The sequence below is a fragment of the Leucoraja erinacea genome, chromosome 23, assembly GCF_028641065.1.
Source record: "Leucoraja erinacea ecotype New England chromosome 23, Leri_hhj_1, whole genome shotgun sequence".
Classification (NCBI taxonomy): domain Eukaryota; kingdom Metazoa; phylum Chordata; class Chondrichthyes; order Rajiformes; family Rajidae; genus Leucoraja; species Leucoraja erinaceus.
In genome coordinates this window covers 33,617,153-33,640,324 of record NC_073399.1, presented here as the reverse complement: position 1 = coordinate 33,640,324, position 23,172 = coordinate 33,617,153, and the positions used below count along the sequence as shown (strand labels likewise).

Sequence of the window (23,172 nt, the reverse complement as noted above, 5' to 3'; positions counted from 1 at the left end):
GAGGAAAGGAATAGGTGACATGCCATCTATTCACCTATTCCTTCTCTCCAAGAGATGCTGCCTGACTCGCTGAGTTACTCCAGCTATTTGTGTCTATCTTCGGTTTAAACCAGCATCTGCAGTTCCTACCAAAACAGTGGTCAGCTACAGCTGAAGTATTGTGTTCAGTTCTTGTTGCCATATAGCGGGTGTGGCAAACATGGAATCCATCTACAGGTATATTGAAACCATCGCTAGAATCTGTAGCAATGCAAAACTGTTTCAGTTGGGACAAACTGTTGGGCATTTGGACACTTGGGAGACATGATGGTGGGTTGTTGCAATCTCCCGCCCTCCCCTTCCTCCCCCAAACAAAAGCTACAATGGTGAACTGGAGCCAAACCCTTGGCTCTTCACACGGATTGAAGTTGAGTTTAAATATTTAGTTTCAATCTCATTTCAAACAAGTGCAAGTTCCTTGGAATTAATAGAATATTTTGTAATTGAGATTCTACCATTAAAGTTAATTCACACTGGCTAACTGCAGAACTACTTCAATAAAATGCAACATCTTGAAGATTAACAGTTTTAGCAGTTTCTACTTTCATGCCAATTAACTCAAGATGCCAACTGGTCTTGTATTTCATCAGGGCGCAACTTATTTTCTATTAAATGCAATAAGACTGGTGCTGTTGGTAAAGTAGAGCTGCTGTCTCACAACACCAGAGATCAGGGTTCAATCCTGTCCCCGGGTGCTGTCTATGTGTAGTTTGCACGGTCTCCCTAGGACTGCAAAGGTTTCTTCTGGGTGCTCTGGTTTTCTCTCGCATCCCGAAGACGCAAGGGTTTGTAGAATAATTGGGCTCTGTAAATTGCCCCTAGTGCACAGAGAATGGATGTGAAAGTGGGATTACGCTGAACTAGTGAGAAGGGGGGGATCGCTGGTCGGTGCAGACTAGATGGGCCAAAGGGCCTGCTTCCATTCTGTATCTCGATAGTCTCAATTGTGATTTCCCTGTATGTAAAACAAATTGCCATATGGTAGCTATATTTAAAATGCAACCTTTCACATTCGTGACCAGCAGGCCTGTGTCAGTTATGATGTGCGACTTAAAGCTGAACATGTCCTCATTCTTTCTCTTAACATCCCAATTTGTTTTTGCAGTTTCTTTATAACAACAACACACGGCAGCAAACTGAAGCCAGAGATGACTTGCACTGTCCCTGGTGCACACTAAACTGTCGGAAGCTCTACAGCCTGCTGAAGCACCTCAAGCTTTGTCATAGCAGGTTTATCTTCAATTATGTGGTGTGTGTTCTTTCTTCAAATCCCTTGCCCTGTGTCTAAGAGTAGCTACCATGCTGTCAAATGTTCTCATCTGCAAAATATATTTTCCCCATTACTGAACATCTTATGCTTTACGCAAGATAAATATGATGAAGCCCAGGCCAGTGTGTGACTAGTGGGTTATTCCTTATAAGGATCTCCAATGAATACTTGTGACACACTACTGTTTCATTATGATTAGACAATTCTGCAGTGGTTATTAATCCAGTCCGAAATTTAAAATGTCTACATTTAAGTGTCTATTAAGGAATCTTGATTTTTTTTTTTTTGTAAATATCTGAAGTGATTTGTTCTTAATATTGCAAATGCCTTATCACAAAGATTACATTTTCAAAATTAGTAATAGTAAAAAATAATTTCCGACATACATCTGAACTCAAATGTCACTGTACCTGAATTGATACATGTGACAATAAACTGGCCGTGAAACCTTGAACTTGCCATTGTGTTGGGTAATCTGGAAGGTCAGTTTTTAATGGGTTATAATTTGTGACCAAATTCAATAAATTTGCTTCTTGCAAAGTCATAAAATTGTACAGAACAACAGCCCCTTCGACCCACTATATCCATGTGTGTCCATTTGCGATTTTAATTTCAATCCGTTTTTTAAACACTTATGTTGCTTTTAATGCTGTGGCTACACTGTTTGAAGTGAGCAGTTTGGGATGAGGTGGTGGCGTTTAAGAAACTTTAGACAGGCACATGGATATGCAGAGAATGGAGGGATACAGATCACGTGCAGGCAGAGGAGATTAATTTAGAATATACTAAGGGACCTGAAGAAAAGTCCCAACTTGAAGAGTTGCCTAACCATGTTCTCCAGAGATGCTGCTTGAGCTGCTGAGTTGCTCCTGCAGTCTAATTCCTAGTGCCATGTAATCCCTTGAAGGGCGTGTCCCTGTGCTGTAGTGTTCTCTGTTCTAACTAATTGCTCATCACTGCAGACATTTCCTAACGGCACAATACTAAAAGTTAATACAATGGCTCTGTTGAAAGCTTCATGAGGATGACTTTTTTTTACAGCCTCATCCTAAAGGTGCTAGGATAGATGTATCCATCAACGAGTGTTACGACGGCTCCTACGCAGGGAATCCTCAGGATATTCATTCCCAGCCTGGCTTTGCCTTTAGCCGCAATGGTCCGGTGAAAAGAACACCAGTCACCCACATCCTGGTTTGCAGGTGAGGACACACTGGCTGCGTTTCAGCCCAGAGTGGGCACATAGGTGTAGCAGCAATCTGGTTCTTGATACCCAATAGTGAAAGGCCTGGATAGAGTGAATGTGGAGAGGATGTTTCAGTTAGTGGGAGAGTCTATCACCAGATGCAATAGGCTCAGAATAAAAGGATGTACCTTTTAGAAAGGAGGAAAATGAATTAGGGTGGTGAATCTGTGGAATTAGTTGCCACAAAAGGCTGTGGAGGGCAAGTCAACGGATATTTCTAAGGCAGAGATTGAGGGATTCTTGATTAATAAGGGTGTTAGGTTATGGGGCTTGGGAGGGAGAGGTAGATCAGTCATGATTGAATGGCTGAGTAGACCTGATGGGCCAAATACTGCTCCTATCACTTATGAACGTATACTGCTACCTTCCCTGCATTCACCCGATCTGTTCCTCTCATGATTGGGTTACGTGTGCAATTTACCACTGTCTAGGGATTCACTAGTTTGCTGTGGGGTTATTGTGTATGCAGGATTTCTATGTAATTAATCCAACAGACTCGTGGAGTCTTGGGAATGATACGCACATTAAACACAATCGTTTCCGCTAACACATTCGCTTGCTCTGGACATAATTGTTCCTCGGTTTTAATATTTATCCAAAGCTGAGACAAAAGAATAAAGAAAAACAATTGAGGTGATATATTCAAAAAAATTATAATCAATTACATTGTGTGCTTTGGACTGAAAAATGGGTGCATAGGTGGAGCAGAAGATAGTTCTGGGTGTAAATGGCTCCAAACCACCCTGTGTGCTGATGTAAACGGTGGGGAGACTAACGTCACTGTCAGATTACTCATAGGCTCTCTGTGTGCTCCACATAGATCCCTCTATCTGCTCCAGTACTTTCACGGATTTGCAGGTACATGGTTCCTTGAAAGTGGTGTCACAGGTCGAGAGAGTGGTCAAGAAGGCTTTCGATACATTGACCTTCATTAGTCAGGGTATTTAGGTTTGAAGTTGGGGTGTTAAGTTGCAGTTGTACAAGATGTTGGTGAGGCAGCATTTGGAGTAGTGTTTAGTTTTGGTCACCCTGCTATCAGAAGGATGTTATTAAGCTGGAAAGCATGCGGCGGAAATATACGAGTACTCCAGCTTTTTGTGTCTATCTTCACATTTAAGAGAATGTTGCCGGAACTTGAGGACCTGCAATATAGGGAGAGGTTGGGCAAGCTTGGACCATTCCGTGGAGAGAGGTGATCTTCAATCAATCAGATTTATTAATCACATACACAGTAAAGTGCAGTGAAATGAACTTGCCAGCAGCGGTACAATCAAAATAGAACACGCAATACACAATGAAATTTAACACAAACATCCACCACAGCATTCTTCACTGTGGTGGAAGGCACAAAGTACAGTCAGTCCTCCTCCATTGTTCCCCCGTGGTCGGGGCTATATGGAGCTGTATAAGATCATGAAGGGAATAGATGGGGTGAATGCACAGAATGATTTTACATGGGGTTGGGGAATCAAGAACCGGAGGACACAGGTTTATGATGAGAGGGGAAAGATTTAATGGGAACCTGAGGGCAACTTTCTAACAGAAGGTGTTAGGTATATGGAACTTGCTGCCAAAGGAGGTAGTTGAGACTGGTAGTATAACAGCATTTTAAAAACATTTGGACAGGTATATGGATAAGAAAGGTTTAGAGGGATCTGGACCAAACATGGACAGGTGGGGCTGCTGTAGATGGGGCATCTTGGTTGACATGGACCAGTTGGGCCATAGGGTCTATTTCCATGATTCTGTGATATTAAGTGTGTATGTGTAGTTTGGATCGTGGACACTAAGGACAATGGATTCACTTTTTCCACCAACATTTTATTTTTAAGACCAAAACGTACTAAACCAAGTCTGTCGGAGTTCTTGGAGTCTGAAGATGGAGAAGTGGAGCAGCAGCGGACATACATCAGTGGCCACAACCGCCTTTACTTCCACAGTGACACCTGTCTCCCCCTCAGGCCGCAGGAGATGGACGTGGACAGTGAGGATGAGAAAGACCCCGAGTGGCTGCGGGAGAAAACCATTACAGTTAGTCATGTTCTGCCTTCTGCCTTGCTCACAACACACTGCTGGACTTGTTCAGCAGGCCAGGCAGCATCTGTGGAGAGAGAACCAAGTGATTTCAACTTGTTTCTTCTTGCCACAAGTGCTACCTGACATGCTGAGTGTTTCAAGTATTCTTTATTTCATGCCGTTCAATAAACTTGGTGTGGGGTAGTACGATATTGGCGTCTATTAGCAGGTTGGCCACCACAAACTTCAGACTCCTGTTGATGCTGATGGTCCTTGCACGTGCCCACTCAGTATTGCACTAGTACTGGGGGGTTTAATTGATTTAATTTTTTTTGTTTATTATGTTATGCATGAATACTGTGTTTATAGGCTTGCTATGCTGCTGAAAGTGAGAATTGCATTGTTTCATCGTTATAAGGTCATATGATAGGAGCAGTATTAGGCCATTCGGCCCGCCATTCAATCATGGTCGATCTATCCCTCCTAACCCCATTCTCCTGCCTTCTTCCCATAACATCTGAACAAATAACAATATAATAACCATACCAACATCAGCACTTGGCTTCTTGACTCACTATTTGACCAGGTTGTGGAGGGCGGGAGGGAAAGATGGGTAGGTGGAAGAGCAGAGTTTCGGCTCAACTGGATCTTGTTCTCACCGGGCATGAGATTTTACTGCCTAACATTTAGCACAGAGGCCAGACGTCCTCTTTGTGGAGCTAGGTATATAACACCAAAGACTTGGGGTCTCCACCATGGCCATACTGTAAATGGTGCAGTGACATAACATTTACAACATTATACTTTAGATTTCAAAGTTAGTACTGTAAAAACAAAACCCTCACTGCAGCACAAGTATTGTAATGGTTTAAACTAGATAAATTGCAATGGTTTTCCATGAGCTCTCTTGAGCCAAACTGAACCTGGACAAAATTTCCACCAATGTCTATATGAACCTTGTCATTTTTTTTCCCAAAAGCAAATCGATGAGTTCACGGATGTTAATGAAGGAGAGAAAGAAGTGATGAAACTATGGAACCTGCACGTTATGAAACATGGGCAAGTTTTGTTCTTATTTATTCACCTACTACTGAGCTGGATGGAAGGACTTGCTGTGACACAGAAGGTGGCTGTTCAGCCCGTCAAATCTTTGCTATCACCTGTCAGAGCAACTCCCATCAGACTTATTTCTTGTACCCTTCCAATTCATTCTCTCTCGCACATGCCCACTGAATCCCCTCTGAATCTTTTGCCATGCTACTACAGTAAAGAATAATTTCAAAGTTAGTACTGTAAAAACAAAACAAAAAAGCATTTGGGTGGAAATCTAAGTGTCACGGGTGAACTGCACCCCTAGAGGTGTACAGGCACCTCGTCTTTCCCGCGTGCTTGATTTACACAATTTTAGAATGTCTAATTATTGCCACAGTTTAGTTTATGCTCTCCTATTTCTGGAATATAACACGAAGAATCGAATTTAGGAGCAAAGAGGTCCTTCTGCAGTTGTACAGAGCCCTAGTGAGACCACACCTGGAGTATTGTGTGCAGTTTTGGTCCCCTAATTTGAGGAAGGACATTCTTGCTATTGAGGGAGTGCAGCGTAGGTTTACAAGGTTAATTCCCGGGATGGTGGGACTGTCATATGCTGAGAGAATGGAGCAGCTGGGCTTGTACACTCTGGAGTTTAGAAGGATGAGAAGGAATGTCATTGAAATATATAAGATTGTTAAGGGCTTGGACACACAAGAGGCAGGAATCATGTTCCCGATGTTGGGGGAGTCCAGAACCAGGGGCCACAGTTTAAGAATAAGGAGTAAGCCATTTAGAACGGAGACGAGGAAACACTTTTTCTCACAGAGAGTGGTGAGTCTGTGGAATTCTCTGTCTCAGAGGGCGGTGGAGGCCGGTTCTCTGGATGCTTTCAAGAGAGAACTAGATAGGGCTCTTAAAAATAGCGGAGTCGGGGGATATGGGGAGAAGGCAGGAACGGGGTACTGATTGGGGATGACCAGCCATGATCACAGTGAATGGCGGTGCTCCTGCACCTATGGTCTATTGAATAACACGCACCATATGGCAACATAACCAAGCGTGTGCGGTGCCTGGAAAAGGTTTGATTTACCCGCTTTTGAAGTGTTTAATCCCCGTATAAAACATGAGGTGCCTGTACTTCCTCTGCTACAAGTACTTTGGTTTAGTTCAAAGATACAGCACGGAAGCAGGCCCGCCTAGCCCGCACTAACCAAAGATCCCCGCACACTTAACACACACACACACAAGGGACAGTTTACACTTACACCAAACAAAATTAACCCACAAACCTGTATGTCTTTGGAAAATGGGAGGCAACCGAAAATCTCGGAGAAACCCCACGCAGGTCACGGGGAGAACGTACAAACTCCGTATAGACAGCACCCGTAGTCGGGATCGAACCCGTGTCCCTGGTGGGTTATGCAAGTGGTGTATGTCAACAACTCTACCGCTGCGCCACTGTGCTGCCCTTGGGAAGGGAGACTAAAACAAATGGCACAGTATTCCAAATGTGGTTTGCTGGGTCCCTGTATACAAGGCCATACCACCATTGCACCATAGCACACACATCCCTCTTCCAATGGAGTTGACGTGCCGTTGCCTTCAGAATTGCCATTATAAAAACATAAAAAATGGTGATTGCAGTTGAGGATTAATGTTTATGTACCATGTTTCCAAAATATGTTTGCAGCCTAAAAAGGGGCATCCTTCAATTATGGGCTCATCAAATGATGTGCAGGGGCTGAATGACTCAATGGGCTCCTGTTATTCTACAGTTCATTATCGGTATTAATGGGCTGTTGTTACTCTGCAGTCCCGTGTATCTGTATTAATGGGCTGTTGTTACTCTGCAGGTTCATCGCTGACAATCAGATGCATCAATCCTGCCTGCTCTTTGTAGAGACTTGTGGACCAAGAATAGTTGAGAGGTGCCTGTGTCGGAACTTCCTGCTCCACCTGGTTAGCATGCACGACTTCAACTTGATTAATTTAAACACCATAGATAAAGTGATGGCCAGGCTCGGGGAGCTGCAGCAGAAGCTGCAGAGGGATCACTTGGCTTTGAAACTGAGACAGGAGGCGGCAGCTGACGGTCAGCTGAACAGTGAAGACAGTGGTGCGGCGTTGAGAGACAAAGCGACCAGCACTGACATTCTCTCCTCAGGTGTCACCAAACAGAGCAAAAGGCACAAACTCTGAAGTCAAACCACTCGCCCCCATCTTCTTCCCTGACCCGACACCCACCACCTCCCCACCCCTCATCCTTTTGCCCACACCCCCCCCCTGTCCTTGCCTTTCTCTGGACACAGTAGGGACATCACAGTGAGGAGAGAAGGTGCAGATGGGGATTTATTTGTATGCATCGCAGCTGCAGTTGGCACGCTCCCAATGAACACGGGGCTAATCATTAACTGAGTAAAACAAGATAGCAGTGTTGTATTAAGATACTTTATTCTTGTAAATGTTGGTGTGTTCATTTATTTGTACTTATTTTAGCTGATGGAGTACAATTTTAAAAAGACATTACATTCATCACAGTGAACCAAGCCAGCACGGTTCATCTGCCTACAGATGTTCTTTGTGCTAATCATTCTTTCTAGAATATCTTATTTTGGCTACAAAAACCAAATATTTCACCCATCATATTGGCAGTTTAAAAAAAAAAAAAACGGTATTGTATAGTTTTAAAATCTATCTCAGAAGTGTTTTTTTGTGATAAAGGAATCTCTGAAAGGATTGTGTTTCACCTCACATTCTTTTTTTTGAAGAAAGCATGTACTTTAGATGAAATATGCTGTATTTCACGAGTGTAACACAAATCCTCTCTTTCAAAAAAACAAGTGGAATTTAAATATTGTCTATATCTCGGTCTCAATTTCCTAGTGACACAGGGGCAGTGCGAATCTTCCTTTTATGGAAAGGACTCCTGTTTTTTAAGTCTTTATAATTTCTGTTTTAAGATGACATTTCTACTCTTTGCTCATGTGCCTCTTTGTGTCCTTTGCTCTTACATTAAGCCTTTTTCTGCATTTGTTTTGTTGCTTTCAGCTTGCTGTTATGCCAAAGCATACGCGTGATGTGCTTCATTTAGGCTTTTTTTTTTTAAGAAACACACACAAAAGTTTTGGGGTCGGTTGTTGTGTGTTACTTCCTGCTGTGTCTCACCGTTATTTTTTGCGCTGGTGTTGTCGGATCTACCTTCTCCACGGCAACTTGGGAAAGATACGTATAAAGGAGGGGAGGGGAAAGCCATTTGGACCAGTGTTGCTGTGATTGCTTTGTGGTGGTCATGCCAAGCTTGTCTTAACAACAGTAAAGAAACACTGTATAAAGTCGGAGGCATTTTGAACCACTCCAGAACTGAGTGGGTGAGAAGGGACAACACTTGGCCAGAAGTACTTCACCTCTCTGTGCAATTTATACTATTATGTTTTTATTTTCCTGTTACCAGACCACAAGGTATTTATTGCAAGAGACACTAAAAAAAGACGGATAAGAGGTATGTATTTTACGCAGTATTTTGTCACATCAGATAAATCCGTTGTGCAGGTAGAACACATTTCTGAGTTATGTTAATGTTTACAGATTTTTTTCCAATGGAAAGTGTTTCTCTGCCTCTACTGGTGCAGTATAAGGAATGCAGGTTTTTTTTTTAATTCAGTAAACACTGGGCCAAGTAACATTGTCTATTTTGAAAACTTTCAGAAAGATTACTTTTTTTCTTGTTTTTGTAGGAAAAAAACTTATTTAAAATGAGAGGGAAGGGTGCTGCTGTTTGATTGATAACATGTTGAATTTTACTATATCCCATCAATGGCTGATTTTTCTTTATTCCCAGCTGTAACAATATGCATTTCTGTGAATCGTTTTATCCCTTTTCCCCCGGGTGTCTGTATAGTCTCTGCTTTCTTGTTTGTGGCTTTGACCTGCTAATGCTCTGCACATGTAAATCAGATCTTTTTTTTGTATTTTCGGTTGGGGTGCTGTAGTGTTTTTCTCGCTGCTAATGTTTCTAAGCAAAGTAATTCTCGGCTGCCACGGATGGTTGGCACGGTCGACACAGTTTGACAGCCCAAGGTTTTGAATTAATGCTGGAAATTTTGGATTTCGTGATATTTTACACTGACATTTCGTTTTTTTTTATAAAAAAAAAAAGACCCCGCACCTTCCTGTCACAGTTTTGTAACCAAACTGGTCATCGAAATGTTAATGGGTTTTTCTATTTAAAAAAATAAATAAAATAAGCAATTTTCCTACTTCAAACTGAATGCCTATAATGCCAACCTTGCAAAACGTAAATTAAAATCTGAATTTAGAAATTAAGATTGACGACTCCTTAATAAAGTGGAACTTGAGTGACTAGGTGATTTACGCACTCTGTTTAACCTGAAAGGAAATTGTTGCTGGATGTTCAAACGCAGTGATTAACTCTCTTTCGGACCATCTATTAGAAATTACAATGAAAGGTGCTGTCTTGACCCCCGAGATACGATCCAATACGATATAACTTTATTTATCCCAGGAGGGAAATTGATCTGCCAACTGTCATAAAACACAAATGACATGAAACATGAAATGAAAGTGACGAGTGGAAAGGCTTGGGGGACGTGCAGAGAGGGTGGGGGGTCTGTTGTGATGGTGTGTCAGGCAGCATCAGATGCTTCTCCAAACCATCATTGAAAGTTTAAGCTCACTCGACCTTCACCAGTCAGTGTACACTGGTGAACATGAGTGGATCTGTTGCCCCTGTAAATGCATCGGACACCAAATGTATTGCCTGGGACCTCTGCATGAATTCCTTGCTGACTGGAGATAATGCAAATGGGGGTAAACCATATTATTTACCTATTGGGAAGTGTAAAATAATTCCTTACCATGCATAGAGAAGCAGTAATGTGCTAAGAATCAGGTTTCACTAGGGGACGTTTGTACCCTACTGTAGCACATGGGCATGTCTCGAATGGATAGCAATGGGGAGAGCAGAGTTGCTGTGACTGCCGGTAAACAGACCGACCACCTGCTTTGAGTGGGACCAAGTACTGGAGTATCTCAGCGAGTCAGGCAGTATCCCTTGACAACATGGAGAGAGGACATTTCAAGGCAAGACAATAGGTGCCCTTCAGGCCCAGATCATTTCTTCATGCTTGGGACTGAGTGGTCAAATGCTGTTTTAACTGCCCAGTGTACAAATACGATGGTCAAATTGGGACTGTTGGCTGTTTGACACAGTGTAGATGGTTAATTAGAACTCCAGTTCCTTGATCTTTATTTGGTTGATAAATTGAGGAAATGGTAACACACGAAAACACTTTCAATTTTGTCGTTAAACTGTTTCATTCTGTGTTTTTGTTTTGTTTGACCATGCATTGCATAATGTGTAACCTCTCCCCACTCTATGCTCTGTGTACATATTCATGTGGTGATTGCCTTGTGCTGTGGTAAGGTTTGGGGGGTACGGAATTGACCGGGGTCGTGGCAAATTCATTCTGGCGTTCTATCTGTGTAACACGGGCCATGATCACCAAACCAACCATATTAGTGCTCAAGTGTGGAACAAGCAATTCGCCAATTTTTCATCCATTCAATTAATTTCAATTTTTCTACCATATTTCTAAAGTATCTCAAACCTTTGAAGAACTACCTCACCATAGTCACTTAGTGGGGGAAAACTGAATTGTAAATGGGATGTTGCATGAGGCCTAATATAGAATAAATAAATACTGTGATTGTCTCTGCGTGTGGATTGCATTTACCTTTTATCTGTTAGCTGTCTTAATTATTTTGGTGGTGTGTGTTTTAGGAATTAGGAGCAATAGACAATAGTTGCAGGAGCAGGCCCTTCGGGCATTCAATGTAATCATAGCTGATCATCCCCAATCAGTACCCCGTTCCTGCCTCCTTCGCATATCCCCTCACTCCGCTATTTTTAAGAGCCCTATCTTGCCCTCTCTTGAAAGTATCCAGAGAACCTGCCTCCACCGCCCTCTGAGACAGAGAATTCCACAGACTCACCACTCTCTGTGAGAAAAAGTGTTTCCTCGTCTCCGTTCTAAATGGCTTACTCCTTATTCTTAAACTGTGGCCCCTGGTTCAGGACTCCCCCAACATCGGGAACATGTCTCAGGAATCGGGTCTCAGTGTCATTTGCTGTATATATCGCAGAGACGAAAAACTGCTAGTTTAGGAAAAAAAGGGGGCGCAAAGTGTTGGAGTAACTCTGGGTCAAGGAGTCTCCCTCAAGAACATGGGTAGGTGCCCTTCAATCTAACCCGAAACGTCACCTATCCATGTTCTCCAGAAATGCTGCCTGACCTGCTGAGTTACTCCAGCACTTAAGATAGACACAAAGCTGGAGTAACTAAATGGGTCAGGCAGCTTCTCTGGAGGAAAAGGAATAGGTGATGTTTCTGGGTCGAGGTCCTACTTCAGACCTAGAGTCGGGGGGAAATGGAAACGAGAGATATAGAAGGTAAATAGAACAAATGAATGAAAGAGATGCAAAAAGCAACGATCATGAAGGAAAGGTGGAGCCCGCAATGGCCCAGCACTTTGTGTCCTTGCTTTGTATATTCACTAGTTGAAAGTGGGGCTGGAGTTGTACATTGCAAAAAAGAGTGTTTTAAATTGCCTGCCCGACAGGACAAGAGCATCTTTATTTTTCAGTCGTCAGCTTGGTTGGTGTTTGAGTTGGATTTTGCAGCCAGTTGTGTTGGAATGGCAACTGTAGTTACCTGCTGTCTGTTAATACCAATATCCTAGGCATTGAGATGTAAATTATTCTTGTGCTTTCTTTTGTTTCATCTTTACTCTCAATTTCCTGTTCTTTCCTAAAGCAATGTTGAAGTAATTCAGCGGGTCATCTGTGGAGGGAATGGATAGGTGACGTTTTGAGTTGGTGGGGGGGGGGGGGGGGGGGCCTTTAGACTTACCCAGGGGCGGCACAGTGGCGCAGCGGGCTTTTGAGTTGCAGCCTTCCACAGTCGCCAGAGATCCGGCTTTTGTATGCTGATTGACTGTAAAATTGTAAGTGGCCTAGTGTGTGGATATTGCTTTACTCCAGGTGCTTCAGTGCCCCTCCTGGTCTGATGAGGAGGAGAGAAGACATAATAACCAGAGTGCAGGTGGTCCTTGATGACACTAGCTGCTTTCCCTTGATGACACTAGCTGCTTTCCCTGGGTGGTGTGAAGTGTAGATGGGGAGGGGGCCGGCTTGTGAAATGGACTGGGCTTTGTCCACAACTATGTAATTTCTTGTGGTCTTTGGGAGAGTCGTTGAGTGAACCAACTTATGATGTATCCCAATAGAATGCTTTCTGTGGTGCATCTGTAAAAATGGGAATGGTGTTTAGCAAAACGCTCCATGTTGGCCCAGGGTATATTGATTATACTTATACCCAGGAACTTGAAGCTCAGACCAAAGAGCCTGTTTCTATGAAGTCTAAAGACACTAGACTTTCTATAAAGTCTAAAGGGGTAGAGTTGCTGACTTACAGCGTCGGAAACTCGGATTTGATCCTGACTACGGGTGTTGTCTGTGCAGTTTGTACGTTTTCCCCGTGATCTGTGGGTTTTCGCCGGGTGCTCCAGTTTCCTCCTACACTCCAAAGATGTACAAGTTTATAGGCTAATTGGCTTGGGTAAAATTGTACGTTGTCCCTAGTGTGTGTGAGAGTGTTAGTGTGCAGTCGGTCCAACTTGCCCACACCGGCCAACATGTTCCTGTTAAACTAGTTCCACCTGCAGGATTTGGTCCATATCCCTCCAAACCTGTCCTATCCATGTACCTGTGTTCAAGAAGGAACTGCAGATGCTGGAAGAGCGAAGGTACACAAAATTGCTGGAGAAACTCAGCAGCATCTATGGATCAGTCTGAAGAAGGGTTTCGGCCCGAAACGTCGCCTATTTCCTTCGCTCCATAGATGCTGCTGCGCCCGCTGAGTTTCTCCAGCAATTTTGTGTACTATCCATGTACCTGTCTGACAGTTTCTTAAATATTGGGATAGTCCCAGTCTCAATCACCTCCAATGGCAGCTTGTTCCATACACCCACTGCCTTTTGTGTGAAAAGGTTACCCCTCAGATTCCTATTAAATCTTTTCACCTTAAACCTATGATCCTCGATTCACCTACTCTGGGCAAGAGACTGTGCATCTACCTGATCTATTCCTTTCATTATTTTGTACACCTCTATAAGATCATCCCACATCCTCCTGTGCTCCAAGCAATTGAGACCCAGCCTACTCAACCTCTGCCTATAGCTCAGGCCCACTTATCCTGGCAACTTCCTTGGGTTTTTTGACAGCCAGGCAGTGTAACAATAACTAGATATAAGGAATGCATCCTTATATGTGTAAAGGATTTAAGGGACTTAAGAGGCTCCTTAGCAGAATGAAACAGCAATTCCATTCTTGCTGAACAAGTTGCATCAGGAATAAAGAAAGGATTAGCTTTTTGTATTTCACTTTATTATAAAACGCTCTTTGCAATACATTTAAGTCATGTTCAGCTTTAACCTTGTAGCCAGACTGTTGCAGAGGTAAAAGTAACAATTATACCCTGATCAACCAAAAAGTTCAGATTCTTTGCAATATTTCAAAGTTGAGTCATAACAAAAGAAACTCGTTGCTGCTAAAAAAAATGCTCAATAAATAGCTAATTTTCATGCATAAGTACAGTATGACATCCACTGGAATCTCAGTCTGAAGAAGGGTCTCGACCAGAAACGTCGCCTACTCCTTCTCTCCATAGATGCTGCCTCACCCGCTGAGTTTCTACAGCATTTTTTGTCTACCTTCCACTGGAATCTCTGCTCCTTACAGCAAACGTACTCTTCCAACAGGGCTGTGGCTGGCAGCTCTGCTTGCTCTTTACAGGTGAGATTAGAGGAGGATATTTTTTGAAGACCACATATAATATCTGAAGGGAGGAAGGAACTGCAGATGGTGGTTTACACCGAATATAGACACAAGAAGCTGGAGAGATTTAGCAGGAAAGGCAACATCTCTGGGGAAAAGGAATAGGTGACGTTTCAAGTCAACACCCAAACACGGGTCTCGACCCGAAACAGTACCTATTCCATTTCTCCAGAGATGCTGCCTGCCTGACCTGCTGCGTTACTCCAGCTTTGTGTCTATCCATCTATGACTCTGAAAGATTTACATGCTTGAGAACATATCTAGCCCATAGGAGTAATTTCAAAACTGTACATTTGTCTCTCTTTGTCCACACTGCTGTACTCTGCACAGCGATGGCTAAAAACCGATGCATAAACGGCAGGTGTTTTAAAATGAGGTTTTCAGGTCCAATTCAATAACCTTGGCAGAAGACGACTTGAAACGTTCCAGGCAGGGCAAGTACTGGAAGATGCACCTCACAGGATAAATGACTTGCAGACAGCCACCTTCAAATTGTGATTGTCCTACCATTGGCTGTTTAATTCAACAAATAAAGGCACTTTTCATGGAGTCTCTGGGTTTGGGAAATATCCAAAATGTTCGGTCATTTTATAAAACATTTCTACTCTTGTCAGCACGATAACCGTGTACATATTGGACATTGCATTACAATTCATCACCTTAAGTATGAGCTGGTGGCAGTAGAGTTGCAGCACAGCAATGGTAACTCTACACTGGCAGTGCCCACTGTATAAAAAGGCCCAGCTATTGATAAATGTCATGTATAATGTAAACACTGGAGCCTTGTTATCCGTCCCATTCCACTCCCTTTGTAATAGGGTTGATCAGATTATACAAAGTGCAAACAATTTCACAGTAAAAAAGTATAAGAAAATGATTTGTTAGTGCAGCTGCCCATTCATTCTAGTGTGATGGAGACACAAAGATCTACAGGTGCTGGTTTAGAAGAAAAAAAGGCTTAAATGCTGGAGTAACTCAGCGGGTCAAGCTGCAACTCAGAAGAACGTGGCTAGGTGATGTTTTGGGTCAGGACTCATCAGATCTATCAATGTACTCCAGTGATGCAGCCTGATCTGCTGAGTTATTCCAGCATTTTGTGTCTATCTTCAGTTCCAGCACTACAGTGTCTTCCATAATGTTTGGGACAAAGATCCATCATTTATTTATTTGCCTCTGTACTCCACAATTTGAGATTTGTAATTTTAAAAAAAATCACATGTGGTTAAAGTGCACATGGATGGATTTTATTAAAGGCCATTTTTATACATTTTGGTTTCACCATGTAGAAATTACAGCTGTGTTTATACATAGCCCCCCCATTTCAGGGCACCATAATGTTTGGGACACATGGCTTCACAGGTGTTTGTAATTGCTCAGTTGCGTTTAAGTGCCTCCTTGATGCAGGTATAAGAGAGCTCTCAGCACCTAGTCTTTCCTCCAGTCTTTCCATCACCTTTGGAAACTTTTATTGCTGTTTATCAACATGAGGACCAAAGTTGTGCCAATGAAAGTCCAAGAAGCCATTATGAGACTGAGAACAAAGAATAAAACTTTCTCAGTCTCGGCCAAACCTTAGGCTTACCAAAATCAACTGTTTGGAACATCACTAATCGCAAAGGGACTGGCAGGCCAAGGAAGACCTCCACAGCTGATGACAGAAGAATTCTCTCTATAATAAAGAAAAATCCCCAAACACCTGTCCGACAAATCAGAAACACTCTTCAGGTATCGGGTGTGGATATGTCAATGACCACTGTCCGCAGAAGACTTAATGAACAGAAATACAGAGGCTACACTGCAAGATGCAAACCACTGGTTAACCGCATAAATAGGATGGCCAGGTTACAGTTTGCCAAGAAGTACTTAAAAGAGCAACCAGTTCTGGTAAAAGGTCTTGTGGACGGATGACACGAAGATTAACTTATATCAGAGTGATGGCAAGAGCAAAGTATGGAGGAGAGAAGGAAATGCCCAATACCCAAAGCATACCACCTCATCTGTGAAACACGGTGGTGGGGGTGTTATGGCCTGGGCATGTACGGCTGCTGAAGGTACTGGCTCACTTATCTTCATTGATGATACAACTGCTGATGGTAGGAGCATAATGAATTCTGAAGTGTATAGACACATCCCATCTGCTCAAGTACAAACAAATACATCAAAACTCATTGGCCGGCGGTTCATTCTACAGCAAGACAATGATCCCAAACGTATTGCTAAAGCAACAAATGAGTTTTTCAAAGCTTAAAAATTGGTCAATTCTTGAGTGGCCAAGTCAATCGCCCGATCTGAACCCAATTGACCATGCCTTTTATATGCTGAAGAGAAAACTGAAGAGGACTAGCGCCAAAAGAAGCGTAAGCTAAAGATGGCTGCAATACAGGCTTGGCAGAGCATCACCAGAGAAGACACCCAGCAACTGGTGATGTCCATGAATCACAGACTTCAAGCAGTCATTGCATGCAAAGGATATGCAACAAAATACTAATCTTGACTACTTTCATTTACATGACATTGCTGTGTCCCAAACATTATGGAGCCCTGAAATGGGGGGGGGGGGATGTATAAACACTGCTGTAATTTCTACATGGTGAAATAAAAATGGCCTTTATTAAAATCTGACAATGTACACTTTAACCCCATGTGATTTTTTTTTCTATTACAAATGTCAAATTGTGGAGTACAGAGGCAAATAAATAAATGATGGGACTTTGCCCCAAACATTATGGAGGGCACTAAGTTCTCTTTCGATGCAGGTGCTGGAACCATGTGTTGCCACTGATTCTTTATCCATTTGCACTTCTGAAAATCTTCTGGAGAACACAAACCAAATCATTCTAAAACGTTACGGCACCACAATCCTGGAAATGTACGAAACTGCAACATTTGTGATCTGACCTGCTCTGTGACCCTGGTCTTCATGGGCATCTCAGCGGCTACACTGCCTCTTGATACTTGGTGTTAATACTCATTTGTAGCTACATTAAACTACACTGCAACATACTGTTCTACTTGTCAACATATCCCCCCCCCCCCCCCCCACCCAGTGATAACAGTACAAAGAACTGGATTCCCCAAATCTCCAACCCTTAATACTGTCATCCTCATCATCATAAGCTGAAGAGCAAAGGAATGAATGGCTGGGGATGCATAAACTTGGGAGACATTCTTAACTGAGGAGAACTACTTTATCTAACTGGATATCAGGACAATAATTAGTTCATTTAAAATAATAAATGTTTTTTTTTTAATCTTTGAAATACACTCAAATTGCACTTACCATATGGAGAAGAGGTTGAGGATTAGGATCAGGCTTTAAGAAAGATATAAAAGTTACCAATAAACTTGGTAAGGGTTGCTGTAAAACAGTTCACATTTGTACTGATCGTGTTAAGAATCTAGCCGAGCCTGTTTCCTAGCTGGGCAGTAGACGACATACTGACAATCCATTACGTCAAATGCTAGACAACAGTCTAATGGACTGGGGAGCAATTCAGATACTGAAGCTTCTCTCGATTCAAATCATCCTTGGCTAATTGAAAATGTCGAGGACAGTGCGGGCTAGGAACCACTCTTCAGGCTGGTGCTGATAACGTTTAAAATACAGACGTCACCTTGGCAACAGTCCACAGCCACACATTTTTTTAAAAACTGCAAAAATTCATTTTTGCTGAATAAACGCACATTTCAGACATGATACAACATTCCGCGGAGTCCAGTATCCACCTGGAAAACTTGTTTAAATATAAAACTTTCATTATCATTTTCACAATAAAAATTAAGGCACTTTCACTTAGCTTACTATATATATATATAATTTTTTTTAAAAGCTTGGAAAGATGTCAAAATTGCTTCTTTCCCTTCATCCACAAAATGAACACATTCAATGGCTCCAGGCTTTTCCAATTGGAGGTCACTGCTAGAATAGGAGGGCTGTTCTTTACTGAGAGACTCCCAAGTTCTTGCTCTGGTTGAGTATCCAGCCCCCAAGTGCTGACGGACACATACAAATGATGACGTGCCCTAGCCCTTTAAAATACCAGCACTTTCCAACCAGGATAGACAAAGGAGCAACCAAAGTACAGAGCTTCACAGGGCTGGTCGAGCAGCCAGTCAAACACCACCTCCCGATTTCCCGAGCTAATGATCACTCGAAGTTTGAAACAAGAGGCATCGTTGAAGGTTGAGCCAAAGTTAACCACATCCATGTCGAAAGTAACGGAGGCGCCAGTCGAAACACACGGTAGTTGGTTGGTCATTTCTTTGCCATTTACAAACACGGCCCCTGAAAGAGAACAAAATGAGTTAACCCAGGAAGGGTCTCGACCCAAAACGTCACCCATTCCTCCCCAAAGAGGCTGCCTGTCCTGCTGAGTTACTCCAGCATTTTGTGTCTATCATGAGATAACTAGCTGATATACAGTCAGCACTTGGGTATTACTGTACAGTTAGCTCAGACATCCCTCTACCAACATGGAGTCTGAAGAAGGGTTTCGGCCTGAAACGTTGCCTATTTCCTTCGCTCCATAGATGCTGCTGCACCCGCTGAGTTTCTCCAGCATTTTTGTCTACCTTCGATTTTCCAGCATCTGCAGTTCCTTCTTAAACACCAACAAGGAGTTGCTGCTTTGTGGTCATGGATGTGGGTTAAAGCACAGATCAGTACAGGAGAGAAGGAATGGGCGACCCTTCAGGGTTCTCGACCCGAAACGTCGCCCATTCCTTCCATCATCACTGGCAGCACGTTCCAGGTACCCACCACGATTTAAAACGTCCCTCTCTCTCACTTTAAAGCCCAATAGTATTTTAGTTGTTTTGTTTAGATGGACACGAAGTGCCGGAGTAACTCAGCGTCTGTCAGCATCTCTGGAGAAAAGGAATAGGTGACGTTTCGGGCCGGATCCCTGTTTCAGATTGTACGTCCCGTCTTCCGACCTGAGACGTCACCTATTACTATTCTCCAGGGAGGCCGCCTGACCCGCTGAGTTACACCAGCATTGTGTCTGAATCTTGGGTATAAACTGGCATCTGCAGTTCCTTACTACGTCATCCGATGCGCTGCCGCCCAAAATATTACCTATTCAGGTCGACAACAAATGCTGGAGAAACTCAGCGGGTGAGGCAGCATCTATGGAGAGAAGGAATTGGTGACTTTTCGGATTGAGACCCTTCGTCAGTCTGAATAGACAATAGTGCAGGAGTAGTCCATTCGGCCCTTCGAGCCAGCACCGCCATTCAATGTGAAAATAGCTGATCATCCCCAATCAGTACCCCGTTCCTGTCTTCTCCCCATATTCCCTGACTCCGCTATTTTTAAGAGCCCTATCTAGCTCTCTCTTGAAAGCATCCAGAGAACCCGCCTCCACCGCCCTCTGAGGCAGAGAATTCCACAGAAGAAGGGTCTCAACCTGAAACGTCGCCAATTCCTTCTCTCCATTAATGCTGCCTCACCCGCTTAGTTTCTCCAGCAGTTTTTGTCTGTCTTTGTTATTTCCAGCATCTGCAGTTCTTTCTTAAACATCACCTATTCAGTACTGTATGTCTTGTTTTTAGTTATTCCCACGACTGAGTTTTGGATTATGGCCAGCTAAAGGGTCTTGCATTGTAAAACTGCCTAGAGAGACCCAGAAGTGTGATGCTTCAAATGTGCTCCCACTGGCCCCGGCAGCGTCTAGTTTCATTACCGTTGGGGCTGATGCAAACGGCCTTGTCCCGCTGCAGGGAGTCACACCCGTTCTGCGCCTCGACGCACACTCCGATACTGTCCCGTTTGTCCGGCATTCCCGCTGCCTCCATCCTGGCAATGCACAAAACCAAAGCCCGGCTCGTGAAAACATTCCCCGGGACGATGCTCAAAAGAATTGGCAATTTAAACAACTTAAACTATCGCACCATCCCCGACTTCTAGCCTTGCAAACGTTTACTTGGAGGGGGGACCTGAATGAAACGTACAGAATAGTGAAAGGCTTGGATAGAGTGGATATGGAGATGTTTCCACTAGTGGGAGAGTCTAGCACTGGGAGAGGTCACATAGCCTCTGAATTAAAGGACATTCTTTCAGAAATGTCTTTAGTGTGGTGAATCTGTGGAATTCTTTGCCACAGAAGGCTGTGGAGGTCAAGTCAATGGATATTTTTATGGCAGAGATAGATAGATTCTTGATCAGTACGGGTGTCAGGGGTTATGGGGGGAAGACAGGAGAATGGGGTTAGGAGGGACAGATAGATCAGCCATGATTCAATGGCCTAATTCTGCTCCTAACTCTTATGAACGCAGATGTAAACAAGACCAACTAGTTTACCAAAAGGGTGACACAAACTATCGCACCATCCATGACTTTCAACCTTGGAAAATTTTACTTGGAGGGGGGACCTCACTGAAACGTACAGATTAGTGAAAGGCTTGGATAGAGTGGATATGGAGAAGATGTTTCCACTAGTGGGAGAGTCTAGAACTAGAGGTCATAGCCTCTGACAGGGAAGGGAGACACTTTCGACCCAAAACGTCACCCATTCCTTCTCTCCAGTGGTGATGCCTGCCCGCTAAGTTACTCTGGCATTTTGTGTCTACCTTCGATTTAAACCAGCATCTGCAGTTCTGTCCTGCGTAACTTACCGGAAGGTGAGGGTTTGTCCGCTGGTGTAGGTTGGTTCCTTGGAGTACAACACACCACAGGTGGGAGAGTTATTCCTGAGTGCCATGTCCCTGCGACTGCTGAGGCTGAATCCTTCGCAGCCTGTGATCCACTCTGTGTGGAAGGTTCAAGTTGAATAGAATTTAGTTTAGTTTAGAGATAAAGCGCTGAAACAGGCCCTTCGGCCCACCGGGTCTGCACCGACCAGCGATCCCCGAACACTAACACTCTCATACACAAACTAAGGCTAATTTCTTTACATTTTACACCAAGCCAATTAACCTACAAATCTGCACGTCTTTGGAGTGTGGGAGGAAACCGAAGATCTCGGAGAAAACCCACGGGGAGAACGTACAAACTCCGTACAGACAGCACCCGTAGTCGGGGTCGAACCCGGGTCTCCGGTGCTGCAAGCGCCGTAGGGCAGCGACTCTACCGCTGCGCCACCGTGGCCCAAATTGAAAGATACGGCTCAGAATCATGCCCTTGGGCCCGCCGAGTCTACGCCGCCCATCAACAACCGTAGTTGTATATCTCACTTCCTCATCCACAGTTAAGGGATTGGGGCTGGACAAAGCCTGGCAATTGATAGGCAGAAAATAGAGGCATAAAGCTGGAGTGACACAGCGTGTCAGGCAGCATCGCCGCGGTGTGGTAGGGTAGGAGAGGTGGGGGGGGGGGGGGGGGGGGTAAAGAGGTGGGTGGAGAGGTGTTTCAGGGCTGTGACTGACCATGGGCACTCAGTGTGATAGGGTGGGGAGGGGGGTGTGGGGGTGTTTCGGGGCTGTGACTGACCGTGGGCACTCAGTGTGGTGATGGCAGCCTGCGGCACACTCCAGGGGCTCCACTCCCTGCGGCCCTCGCCACGGGCACACACACGGAAGGTGTAGCAGACGTTGGGGTCGACGTGTAATACGACAAACTCGGTGTCGGCTCCGGAGTAGGCATCCTCGAAGTGGCCGGCGCTGTTCTTGCAGAGCTGCAAGCGATACTCCTGAGGCACAAAGTCATCGTCGTCCTGCCAATAAAAACACAAACCCTGGCAGTCACAATTCAGGGAACGGACACTGGGTACCCCCTCTCTCTCTGCGTGTACGGGACCATTGTGCTGACCAACGTTAGTTTTATGGGCCCGTCCCACTTACGTGACTTGTTCGGCGACTGCCGGCACCCGTCATAGCCACCCAGCCAAACTGCCACTTCGTAAAATTTGCTGATGACACAGTTCTCCTGTCTCTTCTTCCCAGCCACACACAACATCACAGCTCAGCCCTGCAGGACTTTATAGTATGGTGTGAAAAGTCTTGTCTTGAGCTAAATATAAGCAAAACCAAGGACATGATTGTGACTTTCTCCCCTCAACAGAGACAGATGGCTGAGGCAGCCACCACTATCATCCAGCAGGAGCCAGTGGAGATAGTGGAGGTATACAAATACCTGGGAACAGCCTTCGACAACCTGCTAAGGTTTTCCTCTAACATAGAGGAAATCCTTAAAAAGTGCCATCAGAGACAGTACCTACTCAGGAAGCTGAAGTCATTTGGGATTAACAAAGACATTCTCACTACATTCTACTACGCATTCATTGAAAATGTAATAACCTTCTCTTTCACTAGCTGGTTCCACTCCATCACCCTGCAAAACAGAAACCGCCTGTTGAATGTGGTCAAGGTCTGCTCAAAAATCATTGAGCAGCCCGTCCGAACTCTCACTGCCCTATGCGACCAACAGTCTTTAAAGTTAACACGCAGGATTCTTCAGGACCCCTCTCACATCCTGTTTCCTGAGTTTGAGTGGCTCCCCTCAGGACGCAGACTCCGCTGTCCGGGTTGCCGGACACAGAGGAGGAAGGCAACCTTCATCCCCAGGGCTGTCCAGCTTTTTAATGCTGATCACTGACTCATGAACATATGAAATGAAATAACCTTCTATATGCACTTTTTTAATTGAAGCACTTAGAAAGCATTTTAAAACTATTGCTATGTGTTGAATGTTGATGTGTGATTGTGCAGTGTGTCTGTGAA

At 44.0% G+C, this 23,172-nt stretch overlaps 2 protein-coding genes across 2 annotated transcripts in view; one reads left to right on the top strand and one right to left on the bottom strand.

Moving 5' to 3' along the window:
• Positions 1-9,923, top strand: part of LOC129708469 (polycomb protein suz12-like) — a 56,517-nt gene extending 46,594 nt beyond the window's left edge. Inside the window, exons 12-16 of the mRNA XM_055654271.1 lie at positions 1,145-1,288; positions 2,351-2,508; positions 4,385-4,583; positions 5,548-5,627; positions 7,454-9,923. Coding sequence (XP_055510246.1) covers positions 1,145-1,288; positions 2,351-2,508; positions 4,385-4,583; positions 5,548-5,627; positions 7,454-7,799 — 927 coding nt within the window. The 3' untranslated portion in view covers positions 7,800-9,923. The remainder of the gene's footprint in view (positions 1-1,144; positions 1,289-2,350; positions 2,509-4,384; positions 4,584-5,547; positions 5,628-7,453) is intronic.
• Positions 9,924-13,982: 4,059 nt separating this feature from the next.
• crlf3 (cytokine receptor-like factor 3) overlaps positions 13,983-23,172 on the bottom strand; it is a 44,958-nt gene continuing 35,768 nt past the window's right edge. The window contains exons 6-9 of the mRNA XM_055654266.1: positions 21,944-22,166; positions 21,130-21,262; positions 20,199-20,311; positions 13,983-18,799 (exon numbers count right to left, since the gene is read on the bottom strand). Coding sequence (XP_055510241.1) covers positions 18,546-18,799; positions 20,199-20,311; positions 21,130-21,262; positions 21,944-22,166 — 723 coding nt within the window. The 3' untranslated portion in view covers positions 13,983-18,545. The remainder of the gene's footprint in view (positions 18,800-20,198; positions 20,312-21,129; positions 21,263-21,943; positions 22,167-23,172) is intronic.